The sequence below is a fragment of the Trichosurus vulpecula genome, chromosome 2, assembly GCF_011100635.1.
Source record: "Trichosurus vulpecula isolate mTriVul1 chromosome 2, mTriVul1.pri, whole genome shotgun sequence".
Classification (NCBI taxonomy): domain Eukaryota; kingdom Metazoa; phylum Chordata; class Mammalia; order Diprotodontia; family Phalangeridae; genus Trichosurus; species Trichosurus vulpecula.
In genome coordinates, this window is record NC_050574.1 from 107,592,787 (window position 1) to 107,611,684 (window position 18,898).

The following is an 18,898-nucleotide window of genomic DNA, read 5'->3' on the forward strand; positions in this document are numbered from 1 at the left end:
ACAACGATATTGGAGCGGTTTACCATTTCTTTCTCCAGTTCATTTTGCAGAGGAGGAAACTGAGGCAAACAGTTAAGTGACTTGCCTAGAGTCACAAAGCTAGTAAGTGTCTAAGGCCAGCGAGTTCAGTCTTTCAGTCAGCAACCATTTATTAAACAGTATATGCCTGGTGCTAATGCTGATCACTGACAATAGTGGCATCACACGCACAAAGAATCAACTAAATTTTAGTAGAAAAGAAATGACTCTCATTGCCTTGCAGTTATTTCCAGATTAGTTGTTGGTGTGCTGCGAGACCACCAACTTGTTAGAATAAAAGTAGGTAATACACAACTGAAAGAAGAAAAATAAATAAAAGATAATGTGCAGTTAAAACAAATCCAGTCTGATCCATTTAAATAAATTGTTGATGTCAAAAAACAGGAAATGAAGGAATGGAAAGGATATACACATTTCTTTTAGTTCAACAAGTTTAAATTAATGGCCATGATGAAGGGACAAAAGAGTCAGAAACAGCTTCTGTCAGCAAACCTCTAATCTCCTTAGCAAGAAAAGAAAGAGAGAGAGATAACAGCTAAGGGCAGTGTCATTTTAGAATATGAACCTGTTTGTAAAAATTTTTCCAGAGAATCATGGTAGAAGATTATGAGCTGTATTACCTCAAAAATATCAAGAAGCAGTGAAGGGAAAAACTAATTAAACTTTGATAAAAGATTCTACCAAGCCCAACTTTACCTGATAAAGGATAAATTTATTATATAAAAACATTAAGGATAAACTGAAAGGAGAACAACACAGAAGATTTGTAAAGATTTTTATAACAAATTTTTCTTGACTGTCAGTGACATTGAATCCTCCATATTTGGACTCTTAACATTACAGCCCAAGATACACTATTAGAATTGGAAATGATCCTGAAGAAATAAGCAAGTGAAAAAATGGCTGAGCCATGCCAAGTATACACAGAGTGGTTCCATATGGAGGTGACACAATTTTTAGAGCATTGAGGGATTCTCATTGTTTTTGAAAAAGTATGAGATTTCGAAGGCATGAATACTACTTTAACAAAATGGCTAGAAGAATACAAGATCTCATTCTCCTCCTTAATTATTTTTTAAAAAGTTAGGTTTAATGAAATGAAAATACAGCTTTAAAAGGTTTCTGTCAACAGGGAATCACCTATGTTAGAATCATATACAATTACTTGAAAGAGGTAACGAGAGATAGTTTTGATTTTCTGATAATTAAATGAGTTGTAAATCTGGGAGACTGTTTATCAAAGGCTGAATCATGGTCTCCATTTGAAATTATGGGATTTTTTATTTTGGACGGGGGAAGGCAGGGCAATTGGGGTTAAGAGACTTGGGCCAAGGTCACACAGCTAGTAAGTATGTCAAGTGTCTGAGGCCTGCTTTGAACTCAGGTCCTCTTGACTCCAGGGCTGGTGCTCTACTCACTGCGCCACCGAGGTGTCCCTGTAATTATGGGATTTTATGGAGATGCAGCATACTCTTAATGTCTTTTGTTTCCCAATTTAGTTGTGGGCTCTTTCCAATATTGAAGTTTTAACATTGACCATGGCTATTTTTTCCAGTTAAAAATAAGATAATTCTTTATGGATGTAGATGAAACTATGCTTTATAATTGAGTAATTTGTACTTTGATCAACCTCACCATGTTGTATATCATTTGTGTTTAGCTAGTCCAACTCATTTGTGAAATTTTTCATAATCATATTTTTTTCCAGGCTCCCAGCAGTCTTCTTGATGCTTTGGAACAGCATTTAGCATCCTTGGAAGGAAAAAAAATCAAAGACTCAACAGCTGCAAGCAGGTGCTTTTTTAAAGCTCTCCTTTGATATTTTTATTCCAAATGGTAGTTTTTTTTACTAATTATTTCAGGATTTCACATCAACATCATTTTTATAGTACCAAATTATAGCTATTTTAAGCTTTGATTAGTCATGTGACTTCTAAGCCTTTAATTTTAATATACTAAATCATAAAAATATTTTCACATGGCCATTAAAGTCTTATACGATATTATTATTTATGGGATCTTTACGTTGTGGGGTTTTTTCCCCAGGGATTTTTGTTCCCATAAGGGCATTTGGATGCATCCTTTACATACCAATTTTTTAGTATTAGGACTTGTCCTTTTTATATAACAAACCTTAAATTTTAGAGGAAATTGTCCTTAATAGTATGACTTAATTTTAATATTTATTCAATACTCCGGGTTTTCCCTTTCAATTTTCTGGTAAAATTAATAATAAAAGATCAAGAAGTCTAATAGATTCAGAGAAACCATCCTGAAAAATGACTAAAACAAAATGCACTAACATCGAATATCATTTAGAAAATATTTTGTATAATTTCTCATCAGAATCTCAGTAATTTTTAACCTTTTAGAATTGTGAGACTTTATGTGACTAGGATTATATAATTGACAATATGAAATTTTAATATTTTTTTCCCTCCTAATAGAATCTTAACAGAAAATGAATGGTATTTGGTACTACAGAAAGACAGGACCAAATAGAAGGCTGTTTGTTACCATATTCTGTCAGCCTTTTGTTCCCTCACTGCCTGATGTTTAACCGTTTTTCCCCAGAATGTTGACATGTTAAATAATAATAATGGAAATGTAATAAAATAGAGGAATTGGATTGTAGATTTATAAACCTCTTAATTGTGTGAAATTTTACCTAGGGAGTGCTGATTTGTGCTGATGCCTTACGTGTGTGAATTTAATGACATCTGTTAAAAGGTCGCTAAACCTTTTTTCTTTTTTTAAGAAATTTTATTGACATCTTTTATTTTTATATCACCAGTATTTCTCAGCATTTTCCTCCCTCCTTCCTCTCTCAGAAATTCATCCTTTTATAATGAGTAAAAAAGGAGTAGCAAACAGTTTAGCAAAACTAACTTATTGAAAAAAAATTGACATATGTAGTGTTCCAGTAATCAGCCAGCAGGCATTTGGTGTGTGCAAGGCACTATGTTAAATGTTGGGAACATACCAAATCATTTCTCTTCTTGCCGCTTATTGTGATATGAAATACTTAGACCATCTTCAACTCTTTTTCTGTCCAATTATTCTAGGGCTACAACCCTTTCCAATGCTGTCTCTTCCCTGGCAAGTACTGGACTGTCTCTAACCAAAGTGGATGAAAGGGAAAAGCAAGCAGCCTTAGAGGAAGAACAGGCTCGTTTAAAAGCTTTAAAGGCAAGTATATCCTTCCCTTTATTGGAAAACCAAGTAAACATTCTTAAAGTAAGTTTAGACTAAAGACAGAAATAGTAATTTTATTTTTGTGAAAACTGTAACTAGTTATAAGCATGATGTAGTGGTGTTGAACTAGGAGTTCTTGTACTCAGGAAGACCTGAGTTCAAATCCTACCTCAGACACTTAATATTTATGACTCTTGGCAAATCACTTGATCTGTTGGGGTCAGTTCCTCATTAGTAAAACGAGAGGATTGGATTCAGTGGTCCCCAAAGTTTCTGCTAGCTCTATGTTTCTATGATTCTTTATAAATGGTATGAAATTGAACATTGGATAATTACTGATAATATGGAAACAGTCTGGTAACCTAATTCTTTATCCTCTACAACAAATAGGTAATTATAGTAGCCAGAAAATAACATCTGTTTGCAGCAAATTAGAGCAGTGTTTAAGTTTTATTTTTGTCAGAAGCCATATAAATTAATTTCTCCTCTGGATTTATATGTTCTCTGTAGGAACAGCGTCTAAAGGAACTTGCAAAGAAACCTCATACCTCTTTAACAACTGCAGCCTCTCCTGTATCCACCTCAGCAGGAAGTATAATGACTGCACCAGCCATTGACATATTTTCTACGCCTAGTTCTTCTAACAGGTAAGTCATGGAATTCCGAGTTGAAAATTGGTTATTTCTAGTATTTGTACATAACTTTTTATACTTTAAAAAATTTACATTTTAGTAAGTCAAACATTTTTTTTTTACTTTTTTAAGTTTAGTATTTTATTTTTCCCCAGTTACATGTACAAACAATTCTTAACATTTGTTTTTAGAACTTTGAGCTCCAAATTCTCTCCCTTCCTTCCTCCCCACCACCCCTCTCATTGAGAAGGCAATCAATTCAATATAGGTTATACCAGTGTAGTCATGCAAAATGTATTCATAACAGTCCTGTTGTGAAAGAAAACATAGACCAAAAAAACCTCAAGAAGAATAAAGTAAAAAAAAGTATGTTTTAAACTGTATTCAGACACAATCAGTTCTTTATCTGGGAATGGATAGCATTTTTTCATCATAATTCCTTCAGAGTTGTCTTAGATCATTGTATTGCTGAGAATAGCTAAGGCATTTACAGCTGATCATCTTAAAATATTTCTTTCACTTTGTACACAGTACATTTCCCTGTGCATCATTCCATGCAAGTCTTTCCAGGTTTTTCTGAGAGCATCTTTATTATTTCTTATAATACAATACTATTCCATCATAATCACATGTCACAACGTGTTCAGTCATTCCCCAATTGATGGGCATCCCTTTAATTTCTAATTCTTTGCTCCCAGAAATAAGCTGCTATAAATATATTTGTACATTTAGGTCTTTTTCCTTTTTGTTTTTTTTTTTAATCTCTTTTGGGATGTCAACCCAGTAGTGGTATTGCTTAGGTCAAAGGTTATACATGATTTTATAACTCTCTGGGCATAGTTCCAAATTACTCTACAGAATGGTTGAATCAGTTCACAACTCCACCAACAGTTCATTAATGTTTCACTTTCTCCACCTCCTCTCCAACATTGCAACAAACATTTATTAAGAGCCTTCTCTATGCCAGATCCTGGGCTAAGAGCTGGGGATACAAAGAAATACAGAAACAGGCCGTGTCCTCAAGGAGCTTACAGTCTGATAAGGGGATGTTTTATTTAGTTGTAAGCCTCAACCTCCCTCAACTTTTGGGAGGTAGCAAGTCAAAGATTTCCCTACATTTAAGTTGGTTGGTGAAAATATTCTAGATTGAGTGAATGAAAAAGCACTTATGAGTCAGTGGGAATACAAACTCAATACAATACACAAACTCAGTACAAAACACAAAATCCCTTCCTTGAAGGAACTTTTATTCTAATAATGGGATACAGCCCACAGGGGAATGGTGGATAAAGGAAGGGTGTTTTGGTCTGTGGACTCATAGGAATTGTTAGTAGAGCCATAGAGTAAACAACGTCTTATCCTTTTCAGTGGCAAGAGTAGTACTGATTTCATTACAATTTAGAGAACAAGATGTAGAAAGTGGGGAGAGTGGGAAAGGGTGGCAGAACACATGTGGTAGGGTGAATAGCAATTTACCTGGGTAGACCCTGGTGTTATGGTGGTCAATTGGATGGGATGTAAAGCATGGGTGAGAGTTTGTTTCAATATAGTAGGTTAGGTGAGGTTACTCAGAGTACTCAGGTCAAATAGAACCTAAAACATACTTCCAAAGCTGAACGGATTAACTCCTCAGTCCCCCCCCTTTCTCATGGAGATTCGTCTCTGGAGAATAGGGGGTATAGATGGCAAGTTTGATAGTTATTGGACCTGTGGTTTCATTAGAATAGGGAACTCCCAGGTGAGGAAACTCTTTCAACTAATTCAGGCTGGCACCTTCTCTGCAAGCTATATAATGAAATGCTATCTAGCATAAACAGATAGGAGAACTATAAATTAGATCTTTGGGCAAAGTACTTCTCTTGGAGCTATTAATTACAATGAAGCCTCTTTTATTTAAAAAAAAACCTTACTACTCCTTTGATTTGGTTTACTTCAAGTTCTGTTGTATACCCTATGCATTTAGCAAGCTCTTTAATTTACTCTGTTGTTATTTTCTGTGGTAGCATGATGTAGAGCAGGGGTTTGTGTCATGGAGGCTTTGTCTGGTGAAACCTGTTCCTTTTCAGAATTATGTTTTTAAATGAATAAAACATATAAGATTGCAAAAGAAATCAATTATATTGAAATACAGTTATCAAAATGTAAACTAATACAGCAACAAAAAACATTTATAGAGCCGAAGAATCCCTGGTGTAGGGGAAAAGGTACTGGATTTGGAGCCAGGGAGGGACCTGGTGTTGAATACTACTTCTGATATGTACTGTGTGATCACAGGCAAATCCCTTAAATCCACTGAGGCCATTTCTTCATTAGTAAAATGGTAGCTAATACACGTACTACCTGAAGTACCCCCACATAGTTGTTATGAGGCTCAAATAGGATAAAGTACATTATAAACCTTAAAGTATTGTGTTACATGTTGTTACTGATTTCCCTGTCTCACTGAACTGTTTTTATTTTCTTTTAAAATTTTTGTCCAAAGGGATAACTCATTGGGGTAGGAGCAGACCCAGGAAACATTGGGAAGTTCAGGTGATATAAAAACAGCAATGATCAATGGTTTAAATGACAAGTTCAGAAGCCTACTATGCAAAAATCTATAAATATTTTGCTTGTAATTACATTTAATATAATCCAGGAGAAAAAAGGGAAGTACAACAAAAAGACTGTTTTCAGTTTCTCATAGCCTTCCCAGTCCAAACGATGACCACCTTGTAGGAAAAGACATAGAAGAATTCGTATCCTCCCATCCCTACCCCCAGTGACTTCTCCCCTAAAGGAGTGTAAGGGTAAACAGTTGTAGTCATGAAGAGCCTTTAAGGACTGAACAGGAGGTTTGAAGAAATGCTGAAGGATATGATGTTCTCTTAACTGTTAAAGAAATATACTCATGAATCTTTGCCTTGCTAGCTCCAACCCCTATGAAGTAAAATGGGAAAATAATTCAAGAATATATGTTCATGTACTCTGTGTGGACCAAATTTTAAGATGTGAGCTACTGGAGATGTCAGTCACTGATAAGTTGCCTTCCTTCTTCAAACTTTACATATTACTGAAATGAATTATGTTAACTGATATGCCCTACGTAAACAAATGACAATGAGTTTCTGCAGTAGAAACTTAAAAACTGAATGGCAGCTTATCACTTTGACTAGAGAGCAGATTTCTAACTGGAGGTAAGCCAAATTACATCATTATAGATGAATCACCGTACTACACTGAATGCATCAGCAACTTCCTCAGCCTATTCTGATAGCCGTTTTAAGAGTTTATAGGAGTAATACTACATAATTAATCTTGCAAAGTATGGTGTTTTTAACCATAAACTTTATGCGCTGGACACTTTATAATCTCTTTCCAGCTGAAGCCACCATAAGCATATAGTAATTACTAGATCTGCCCCAAAAATCATCAACAAATTTGATTTTGCATGAATTGAGTACTTAGCACTATACTAGACAGAATGCGTACTCTGAGGAATACCAAAGAAGTAGGGGGACAAAGTCTGTGACTTTGCCAAGTTTATTAGAAAGAAATGAATCAACACAAAGTGATATGTGTAACTTATTTTAAACATTAAAAGAGAAACAATATTAAAAGGTCCAAAAGAGTATATATTTGTTCTTTCCTAACTTCAAGACAAATTTGTAAGATGGAGTGAGTAGAATCAAGAACTTATGTAGAGCAGTTGGGTTTGGTAAGTAGAAGGGCTACCTCTTAATCAGAGATAAGCAGAAATGAGAGTGGGGAAAGATGTCTAAATGATGTAGGAGGAGAAGGGGAATAGAGGGTGCTTTTAGTGAAAGGCCTCAATTTTTTCAGCGAAGCATTTGAAGCTTTAGAATCCATGTGTCTAAGAAAACAACTGTTTAATAATAATTATTATTTACACTTTAAACGTAAACTTTAAACTGCCCTAACACTTTTGGAATACTTTGTTATAGAAGAGATGTCAAAATCATGGCTGGCAAAATTAATGAGGCCAAAGAAGGTTAAAATGTAATTAAGAAATGTTTACTAGAATAAAAATGAAGTACAACATAGATAATATTTATTTGAGGTTTTCTAAGTCAATATGTAGCCTGCATACAACACTTCTTTTGCTATGTCATATGCTGAAGTTTCATAGTACTAACAAAATATTCACTCTGACAATTAATAAATTAGAATCATAGAACTATTTTTTCTGTTTTAAGTAGTTAATCAGCAAACAAATGTCAGCACACAGAAAACAAAAACGGTTTTTCTATCAAATACTGAACTTGTTATTTCTTTTTTAAAATACATATTGAATTTAACATGATTGTAGTGTAGGGGAGTTCAGATGAAAAGGAGGAATATGCTCGAAGGAAGTTTTAACAGATTTTAACTCAGAAGGAGAAGAGAACATCTCTTAGCAGAAACAGTTTCTGTGCTTTCCATACTTGGAGTGGGCAGTACATAGGGCTGGTTGGGAGAGGGGAAGGTATCCACACTGTACTCTAATGCCTGGAGCCTTTTATGGTTGAAACATATATCATTTGAGACAAAGAGCCAACATGATAATGATGGGAAGCTGCCCTGTTGACTATAGGACCAGTGAAGTGAAAATTTTTTCCTAAATTACTCTAAAGAATGAGGGATGTGGAGTAGGAAACTTAACTTTATAGGTACCATTCTAGTAAGAGGCCCAGATGGTTTAATTCCCAATCTGTGGGTTTGATAGCCTTGGCATACTTGCATCTTATAAAGCTGGGGTTATACCATTCAAACTGATTTTCATTGTTAGATGCTGTAGTAACAAAATTGCCTTGTTTGTGATTTAATTCTTCTGAATCTTTTTGTTTTCTTCTGTGTAATTTTAATGTTTTATTGATCTCAATTTTTTAAAGATTTTGAACTTATGTATCAAAAAAGAGCATTTCTGTATACACAGAAGGCAAAAGAAGATTATATATGTAACCATAAATCTATATTTCATACCACTTGTCTTTTTAAAATATGTAATAAATTCTACACATTACTTTCAAAACTGTCTTATTTGTGCTTCTTTTTTGAAGTTCCTTCTAATATGTTTTGATGATTTTTTGCATCAGTGTTTCACTGCTTCTCACCTCTTTCCAGTGGGGGAAAAGACCAAGAAAAAAGAAAAAAAACTTGTAACAAATAAGAATTGTTAAGCAAAACCAAATGCATACAGAGGCTATGTGTAAATATATATGCCTCTTTATGCAGTTTGGGTCCATCATCACTCCATCAGGAGGTGGGTGACATGTCATCATAAGTCTCCTGGAGACATGGTTGGTCATTGGAATGATCAGAGTTAAAATTTCAAAATCATTTTTTCTTTACATTGTCCGTATTAATTAATTGTTCCCCTGGTTCTACTTACTTCCCTTTGTGTTAGTTATTACTACTCAGGATTATCTGTAATCTTTTCTTGTCATTTCTTACAGCCCAATAATATTCTATTATGTTTGATTCATCATAGTTTGTTCAGCTATTCCCATTTGATGATCATTCCTTCCTAGGATCTAGTTGTATGTTCAGTTTTTTTTTTTTCTGTTAGTCCCCTTGCTAGCCGCTATTCCCTTCCAAGTATTAGCACCCCTCTTAACATCCTCCACCTCAACTCTGTTTCCCTGTTGAACTGGGGATGCATTTCTACACCAAACTCTGTGTGGGTTGTGCTCTAATTCATCAGTTTCAGATAAGAGTGGGCCTCATTTGATGCCCACTCCCTCTACCTTTTTCTCCTTGTTGGAGAACTCTTTTTCTTACACACCCAAAATATGAGCAATAGAGGGTAAATTCCATTCTCTTCTTCAGTCTTTCTATACTAGTATTCTCCTTTTACCAACCCTTCTCTTTCCATGTTTATGTACTGCAGATCAGAACCAGTCCATTCTGGGTCTTTTGTTTATCTTATTTAATTCCCTCAGTACCCTTTGAAGACATCAGGGTTCTGAAGGGTTATTGTTTGTTTTCCCTCTATTAGAATGTTTGCAGTACATCACACAGCTTTTTCTAATTGCCCAAGTAAATTTAACTTTCTAATTTTCTTTTGATTCTTGTGTTTGCTTTTCAGAGCTCCTATTGAGCTCCATTCTTTTCAGTAGAAATGATTGAACATCCTCTATTTCAAAAAAGGTCCATTTTTTTCCCCTTGTAGAATTATATTAAGCTTTTCATGGCAAATTATTCTTGGGTGTAAGCCTTCCTTATACCTTGTGGAGTATTGTTTGACAAATTTCTTCTGTGATTTCTTGGTACTTGAATTTCATTCTGGGTACTTGTATTATTTTGCTTTGATATGGGAACTCTGGATTTTGTCTGTAACATTCCTGGAATTTTAACTTTTGATGTTTCTTTTCAGAGGTAATGGGTGGATTCTTTTTTACTTTGTCCATTTGCCATCTGGGCACTTTTCATTTAAGATTTTTTTGAAAAGTAGCTTTTTGAAAAGTAATTTGTAGCTTTCTGGAAGTCTAATAATTCTGAAATTGTCTCTCTTTGATCTGTTTTCTGGGCATATTGTTTTTTCATATCAGATATCTTTCTATTTTTTCAGTCTTTTGGTGATATTTTAGTATTTCTTGTGGACCATGTAGTCATTGATTTTTTTTTAGACTGTTTTAGTTTTTTCTTTACCAGCTTTTAGTTCATTTTTTAACTCTTTTTTCCCCCCAATTTCTTCTAGGTATTCATATTTTATATAAAATACCTTTTCTCCCTTTAAATTGTTGCTTGTGGTTGTTAGGGATTTAATCTCATATGCTTTTGGAAGGATTGCTAGATTTGCAGTAGTTTTTGATATTTGTCAGTGTCTTTGGTTTACTCTTTTCTTTAGCTCTAATTCCTAAATTGGGGTTTTGTGCCTAGGCTATGCTGTGTTTTTTGCATGGGATGATTGACCCTGCTTGGTCTGCATTTTCCATACATGAAAATGTATGTTTTATTCTGTATCTTTAGTTAATCACCTCTGCCAAGAGAGTTGGAAGGCATCTTAAGAAGATAGCACTAGTCTTCTGAGTTCTGAGGAAAGTTAGAGATTTTTAATGCAGGAAAGTCTCCTACAATGTGAATTGATACTAAACTTCTGTGGGCCTTAGTTTGATCATCTATAAAATGAAGGAGTTGGATTGAGTCTTTCAGCTCTCAAGTCCTTGTTTCTTTGATAGGGTTTAATTTCATTTCATAAAAAAGAAGGTACCAAGGCCTAGAGAAATTGTGGCTTATATGTGGTTAGATGTCTGCACTTTGAGCAAAATCCTTGTATTTTGGTTGATACATTTCAGAAATCCTACCCATTCTTTTCTAGTGTGTTTTTCAGGATTGGCCTTCTCTCTGTCCTCCAACAGAAATTAGTTTTTAAAATCACCTTTTTAGTAGGAATGGTTGTGGGCTGTTCATACAATTAGGCATTAACTTCTTTTTTAAAATAAGAGGGCCCAGTTTTGAATGTGATCAAAGGTCTTAGAGTTTAATCTATGTACAAGACTTGCCTTAAGGAAAATTTTATGGATAATTATCTTGGTAGTTAAAATATTCAGTATAGTACTTATCCTCAATGAGGAATCCATTATATTTCACAGTTTGGGTTAAGGGAGAGCAGGTATTGATACTTTAAAAGGTTATAGTAATTTTATTACTTGTAGATTCTGGTCTTGAATATGAAATACTACATAGTGTTGATATGCCTATTCAGTATATAACGTGGCCTTATTTTAAACCTATCTCATCCCTCATGACTTCTGCACCTTTAAGGTGTCCTTTATTCTTTTTTTTTCTAATTAAGATTTTTTTATTTTTACATTCAGTTCTGCATGTTGTTGAGTTCCAGATTTTCTTCCCCTCCCTCTTCCCCATCCCCCCACCCCCCAATATGGCATGGAATCTGATACGTCCTCTACATATACCTTCTCATTAAACTTATTTACACAATAGTCAAGTTGTAAAGAAGAATTATGACCAATGGAATGAATTATGAGAAAGAAGAAACAAAACCTAAAAAAAGAAAAAAAAAAGACAGCAAATAGTTTGCTTCAGTCTGCATTCAGACTCCATAGTTCTTTCTCTGGATGTAGATAGCTCTTTCCATCATGAGTTCTTTATTCTCTTGATATTTAATTTGTGTGCAACTACAGCCAAGCATGCATTACACAATAAAATATTTTCCTGAAATTTCTCTTTCTAGCACATCAAAGCTGCCAAATGATCTTCTTGATTTGCAACAGCCAAGTTTTCATCCATCTGTACATTCTTTATCAGCTGCACCTCAGGTAGCAAGTACATGGGGAGGTAAGCAGTCAGTGAATTCTGCATGGAACATTGTATAAATTATGTTTTTAGTCTCTATTACTCCTATTTCTGTGTGATTTTGGTTTAATTTGATGGGAATGTGAGTGATGCTATCAAAATAATTGTGTTGGAGATATTTGGCTTTTGAAGAGACTTTTATTAAATATGTAATGTATTGGCCTAGGTTAAATTATAGAATAAAGTAAGATGAAATGTCATAGAAATTTTTTTGTGCTGCATTAGTAAGTTTGTCATGTTCTTTTAAGAAAGTTTAACTGTTCAGTTAAGTCTTACCCATAACTTAAAGAGAACTGAGCCTTTTTGCTAACAAGAATAAATTTCCCTGTGGGAAAAACTTGAAGATGTGTAAATACTGTATGAATAGTAAAACACAAGTTGGTTTAACAAAATGTTTGCCATAATGTTCCTAGTGAATGAATAGCAGTGACTTGCTCTTTGTTTCAAATGTTTGCTTAATTAAGACTAACAGGTTAATAATGGCTGTTGAAATAATTCTTGACTCTTAAAGTCATATGTATTTACAGATCTTTAATGTATAGTGAATTCTTTAATATTCAAGGAAACACTGGTGATAGATATTCTGTATTTTACAGGACAAGGGATCTTGATGTATATTTTAAAGTACTTTGCCTGACACTCCATAGCAAATTTGTAACTACTTTTTTGTCCTAACCTACACTGTGTTACATAGTTGGAGGGAAAGGAGACATCTAGAAAAGCTATGTGAGGTCTAAGTAAAGAGCTACAGTACATGTTGTCTTTAAAGATTGTTACTTCACCAATAGGAGCTGAATTAATAAGCCAATATTCCTAATCTTTCATAGCACAAAGGTTAAAAGTGTTACCTACCTTGTTGTTTTCCTTATAAGTCTTTTGGGATATGAAAAACTTGTATCAATTATTCCTACTTTCTTCTTTATTTCCTTTTCTTTAGCATTGTGCCTACCACCTTTTAAAAAAAACAAAAACTGGAGAACCTGCAGTGCTCATTTAGTAGTAGATAATTTTTGCTTCTGCAAAATGCTGCTGTATTGTTTTATTGTTACATGAAGTTGTCTGGATTCTGTCAGGTTTTGGCAAAGAACACATAGTCTGTGATGCTTGACTTTAAATATGGTTTAAGCATGGTCTGTTTTTTGAGCACCAACCTAGGCAAGAATGAAGAAGTTTATTACCAGTAAGCTGACGACTTGATTACTGGCTGATTTTTTGCCTGTGGCAGCCTTTGAAAGAAAACAAGAATTGAAAATGTCTCTTCTTCTTGTTTGGCCTTTTTTTTTTTTTCACTTCTGTAGTGACAATGGCAAAGTAACAGATTGGGGACTAGATATTGTAAGAATAATAGTTTCTAGGCCACCTGTAAATACCAGCTTACCTATTGTTACTTTAAATAAAAATCCTTGTCCAATGACAAATGAACAGGCATACTACAGGAGAAGCTGAACTATAATCTGGTGAAGGGAAAAAAAATCACTAATTTGGAGTCACAAGACCAGGTTTTAGACCTATCTCTTACTATCTAGGTGGTTTTAGTCAAATCATTTAACCCCTCCAGAGTTCACCTTCCTTATCTGAAAAATGAGATGTCAGATAAGATTTCTGAAGTTCTTTCATTCTCAAAACCTATGAGCCTATATTAGTCTTGATATTCTCAATATAAATGTTACTAGGAGACAAAAGGAAGTTAGCAGTATATAGATGAATGACTCAGAGGCAGTACTTAATAAGAGTGTTTAATAAAGGAATTCATTCAACATTGATTTATGAAGCACCTACGAAATGATAGGTGTTGGAAATTCCAAGAAAAAAAATGGAAGAACAGTCTCGTTATCAGAGACCTCAGAAGCCATCCATTCCAGTTTGTACCAAGACATAACTAACAAGTTCTCCAGCCTTTGCTTTATGATTTTTAGGGAAGGGAAAACTATTACATCCTGAGGAAGTTTATTTCATGTCTTTACACATCTGATTTTTAGGAAGTTTATCCATATATCACACATTATTTAAATTTAGTTCTTTGCGGCTTCCATCTTTTGCTCTTAGTTTTGCCCTCACAGGCTGGGCAGAATACTTAACAATCATTTCCAGGTGGCAGTCCTATTATTTGAGGATAGGTAACATGTTTTTCTTGAGTCTTCTCTAGGCCAAAGACCCCAAGTTCCTTCAACCGGTCAATATATGGTTTGTACTCAAGACTCTTTACTGCCCTGGTTGCCCTCCTGTGCTCTCTCCAGCTTACTGTTGTCCTTCTTAAACAGTTTTCTAAATGTGATTTTAGTCCTCTACGCTGTGGCCTATAGAGTCAGCTCTGTCAGATCTTACAGTCTACCAGAACTCACACATGTTTTTTAGATTGATAGCTGTAATGTCTCCTCTCTTGTTTTTGAATTGTTAATTTCCTTAACCCCAATATAAGACTACACATTTATCCCTATTAAATATTATCTTATATTCAGCCTGTTCTAGTCCATCTTAATATTTTTTGGATCCTGTCATCCAGGGTGTTAGCTATTCCTCCCAGCTATTTTAATCTGCCAGTGTAGTAGATGTGCCATCATTACTTTCACCCAAGTGTATTATAAACAGTACTATAAGACTAAGCACCAGTTTTGGAGGTACTATATTGTAGATCTCCTTCATATTGACATTTACCTTTTAATAACTTGTATTTTGATCCAGCTGTTCAGGCAGTTATAAATCCACAGAATTGCAGAATGATCTAGCCTGTTTCATCTTTTATACAAAAAGAGCATGAGATACTTTGTTAAATGCCTTGTTAGAAACTAGATAAGCTACTTCTGCAGTTTCCGTGATCTGCAAAGAAAAACCACAAAAAATGAGGTATAATGAAATGGTTAGACCCTTTTGATGATGAAATAATGCTAGTTTGCTGTGATTGCAGCTTCTTTTTCTAGATGTTTACTAATAATTCCTTTAATTATTTTTCAGAATTTTCCCATCAGTATAAGTCAGCCATGCTGACCTATACTTGGCAGATTCTATCCTCTTCATTTTTGTTTTTGAAAATGAGAGGGTATTGTCCTTTCTCCAATCTCTGTAGTTTCTCTCCTGTTCTTCAAAGTATTTCAATGATAACCAACAGTTAGTCTGCCCAGCATTTGCATTATCATCTAGATCTTTTACTACTATGGAATATAATAGTTCAGTTATGCCAGGAATTAGTAGAGTCAAAGTCTTAAATCAAAGGGGATAAGAAACATTTCTCAGGACACTTGATCATTTCATAGTATATCACCCATGAGAAACATTAGCCAAAAGACCTTTATGAAGGCAGTTGCACCTTTTGTCCTAGTATCTGATGCAGAGGATGAAAAGGCAGAAAAATTCTATAATGGACCATCCAGATTAAATAAACCTATACTTCAGGTGTGACGTGAACAAAAAGGTAGACATGGTGACAATTCCAAAGCAAAAAATTTGGAAAACATCGTTTAGGAGTAAGAAAGAAGCTCATTGTTCATGAGTTACAAAACCTCTTGCTTGTATATCATAAATACCTCAAGAGTCAGGAGATGCTGGATGGGGCAAACAACGAAAGACATTTTTAAAAATTCAAATTTACAATTTCTTGACCAAAGGAAATTACCTCTAAGTGATGTGGTAAACAATTTATAATTCATCTATGTGTAGTCAAACCATCGATTTAGAGCAAACATCAATGCCAAATGAGACTATATGGTTTGTAGTTGAAGTAACCTAATCCTGATCTATTGAAGCAAGCTGCTTTTGCTTTTGAAACAAAAATGGATGAAACATATCCATATGTTACTATTTCTAAAGGAAAATTAATGGGTATAAATCAATAACTGCCCCTAGAGAACTCAATCACATGGGAGCAAAGAGCAACACCATTTTAGAATATAAACTTGTTTCTAATATTTTATAGAAGAGGATGGTATAGGCCATGAGCGGTAGCAGTATTGCCTTCTAAAAGAATGAAAAGCAGTGGAGGGAAAAATAAGTATACAGAATGTTTGGCAAGATATCTCTGAAGCCAGATCATCTTGGAGGTGTTTAAGCATCAAACCAGAAGGCCAAGAAAAGTGACCAAACAGAACAAATGATGTAAGAGAACAGTAAAGATTTATATTAGAATTCTCTTCACCATTCTCGATAGTGGAGTCCCCACATTTAGACTCTTACTATCTTGTGGATTAATGTTTTACACGAAGAAATAGCTCTAAAGAAAACAAAGATAGGAAGGAGAGCTAGACCAGACAAAGTATATACAGAGAAGACGTATGCTAGAGGGGACAATTTTGACAGTGCTTACTTGTCTGTTTTCAAGATATCTGAGGGGGAAAGATATCAAAGATAGGGAAGAAACATGGTCCTTACTATTAAAAAAAACTGACCAAGAAACTATTAGTAATTACTGACACATATACTTTCCCATCTGTATGAAATCTTTATGTGAATCTATCTATATGTTGAGGACATCCTTGACAAAAGTAAAGAGAACAGACAAGCTTTTGCAAATAGCATACCACACCTTTAAAGTTTTATAGTTGAATGAAAGATGTAAGAAAACAAAATATACTGTTATTTGTTGACTTCAAAAAAGCATTAAATTGACTAAAGCAAAAGATTGCTTTAAAGGCTGTTTTCCAACCACTGTGTATCAGAATCATGCCAGGTTACTATGAAGATTAATAATAAGGGAGAGCTTGTACCTATTTAAAATTAAATAATGTATAAAACAAGGAGATGTGCTTGGAAAGTCCTGTATCAGAATGGGTGGATCCTCTGCGGAGGATTTTTGGGAGGTCATAGAATAGATTTACATGTGCTGATGTGCATATGGCTTATGGTCTGTCACAGATTGATGGAAGTATTGAAGTGTTTCTGAAGATTATTTTGCTATGTCTGGAATGCTTTGTGTAAGTAGTATGCTAGATCTTTGATTCTGTGGTCCTGTTTGTAATTACATGATGTAGGCAGAGTGTGTACAAAGAATTATAGCATACATAGTGTAAGAGCACAAGCTACTATTTGGAAGTTAACTGTTAGGAACAAATATGGTATATAGTCTATATTTAGAAGAAATTTTCTTACAAGCTAGATAGCCTAAAATGCACCACATCAATCACATCTTTCCTATTTTGGATTATTTATCTGAGTTCCTTTATTCACCACTTCAGAAAAATTTATTTTATATTATTACATATTTACCAAAGCTGACTCCAGTCTGTTAATTTGGGGGAGAGGGCAGGGAAGATGGGCATCACTATAGCTAAAGTTAGGAGAACCAATAGAAGCTTATTTTGCCATTTTAAGGCATTTCATTTATTAGGGATATTTGGCTACAAGGAAGGTGATACAAAAGTAGTATATTTCTGAGCAAATTTCAGGAGGTTCCAATTTTTAGATGTTTGTAAGCTGAAGAGCATTCTAAGTCAAGTGGGTGCTTCAAGATTGTCCTAATTTATGTAGTTCTATGAAATTCAAGAAATGAACTTTTTTTTTAAAACAAGGTTTTGTTAATATTGTTTGTTTTTATGTCAGCTAAATTTCCTCCAAATCCATCCTTCTACCCCACCTACAGCCAGAGAGCCATCCTATGTAATAAAGATTATTTTATGAAAAAAAAGGAAAATGAAAAAAATCAGTAAAACCTATCAATACATCTAAAAATCTGAACATATATGTAATATTGTATACCTGTGCATGCTTCATCTCTGCAAAGAAGTAGGGGAAGGTGTCTTCTTGTATATCTCTCTTCTTTAGGGGCATATGTGTTCTTCATAATTTTACAACATTCATTTTTGATAGTTTGTGGTGGTTCTTAGGATTTACATTGTTTATTGTTTTCCTGACTGTTTATTTCACTTGCCATCCCATCATGTAAGTCTTCATGCTTCATGCTTCTCTGTATTCATCATGTTCATCATTTCTTACAGTACAATAATATTCTATTATATTCATGCATCAGAGTTTTTTTAGCCATATTCTAGTTGGTGGGTATCTACTTTATTTCCAGTTTTGTGCTACCATAAAAAATGCTGCTATAAATATTTTTTTATATATGAGAACTTTCTTTTTATCAACGTTCTTGAACTTTTTAAAAGACAAAAATGAGTTTTTAAAAAAAACCAGTATCCCTTTTAAGTGACAGAACTAGTTTGGGTAATCCTGAAATCATGTAAGTGCCTGTTGTTTGAGCACTACTAAGATAGCATGTAACAATATATGGTCATGATATTGGGCTGTCTAAATTTTAAGTTGTTTTCCTCTTGCCCGTGATGGGTGAAAATGCCATTATCTGAAGTATAGTCAAATTCAAATCATTAGTGCCATAAAGAAGAATCCCAAAAGCAAATGTTAAGTTGGCAAAAGGGGAAAAAAGCTGAACAGAGCAGTTTCAGTGCTTCTGTGAGAAGCATTAATGTTGCAGTATATCATGGGCATAAGAATGAGAATAGAGGCTTTCCTGTAGCTTTTACAACATTATTAATGAGACTTTCATTTTTGATAAAATGATCTTCAGTCAAAACAAGTTCTTGGTTGAATACTAATATGTTAAAAGCATCAATGCAGTTGACTCTTTAAAGAGAATTATGGAATATCTACAGAAATGTCATTTTTATTCACTTAAGAGATTATTGGTAGTATAGTTTTTTATGTGGTTCTTAAAAAATTAGACCTCTTGTTATGATGATGAAAATTCATTGTAATAAGTTCTGAAACTTATGAAATTTCATCTGCAGAGA

At 34.2% G+C, this 18,898-nt stretch overlaps 1 protein-coding gene across 20 annotated transcripts in view; it reads left to right on the top strand.

Moving 5' to 3' along the window:
• The window catches only part of PICALM (phosphatidylinositol binding clathrin assembly protein), a 129,594-nt gene that overhangs the window by 74,053 nt on the left and 36,643 nt on the right, over positions 1–18,898 (top strand). For all 20 annotated transcript variants that reach the window (XM_036745872.1, XM_036745873.1, XM_036745857.1 and 17 more), the window contains exons 9-12: positions 1,748–1,833; positions 3,105–3,228; positions 3,745–3,881; positions 12,043–12,146. In XM_036745872.1, the coding sequence (XP_036601767.1) occupies positions 1,748–1,833; positions 3,105–3,228; positions 3,745–3,881; positions 12,043–12,146 (451 nt within the window). The remainder of the gene's footprint in view (positions 1–1,747; positions 1,834–3,104; positions 3,229–3,744; positions 3,882–12,042; positions 12,147–18,898) is intronic.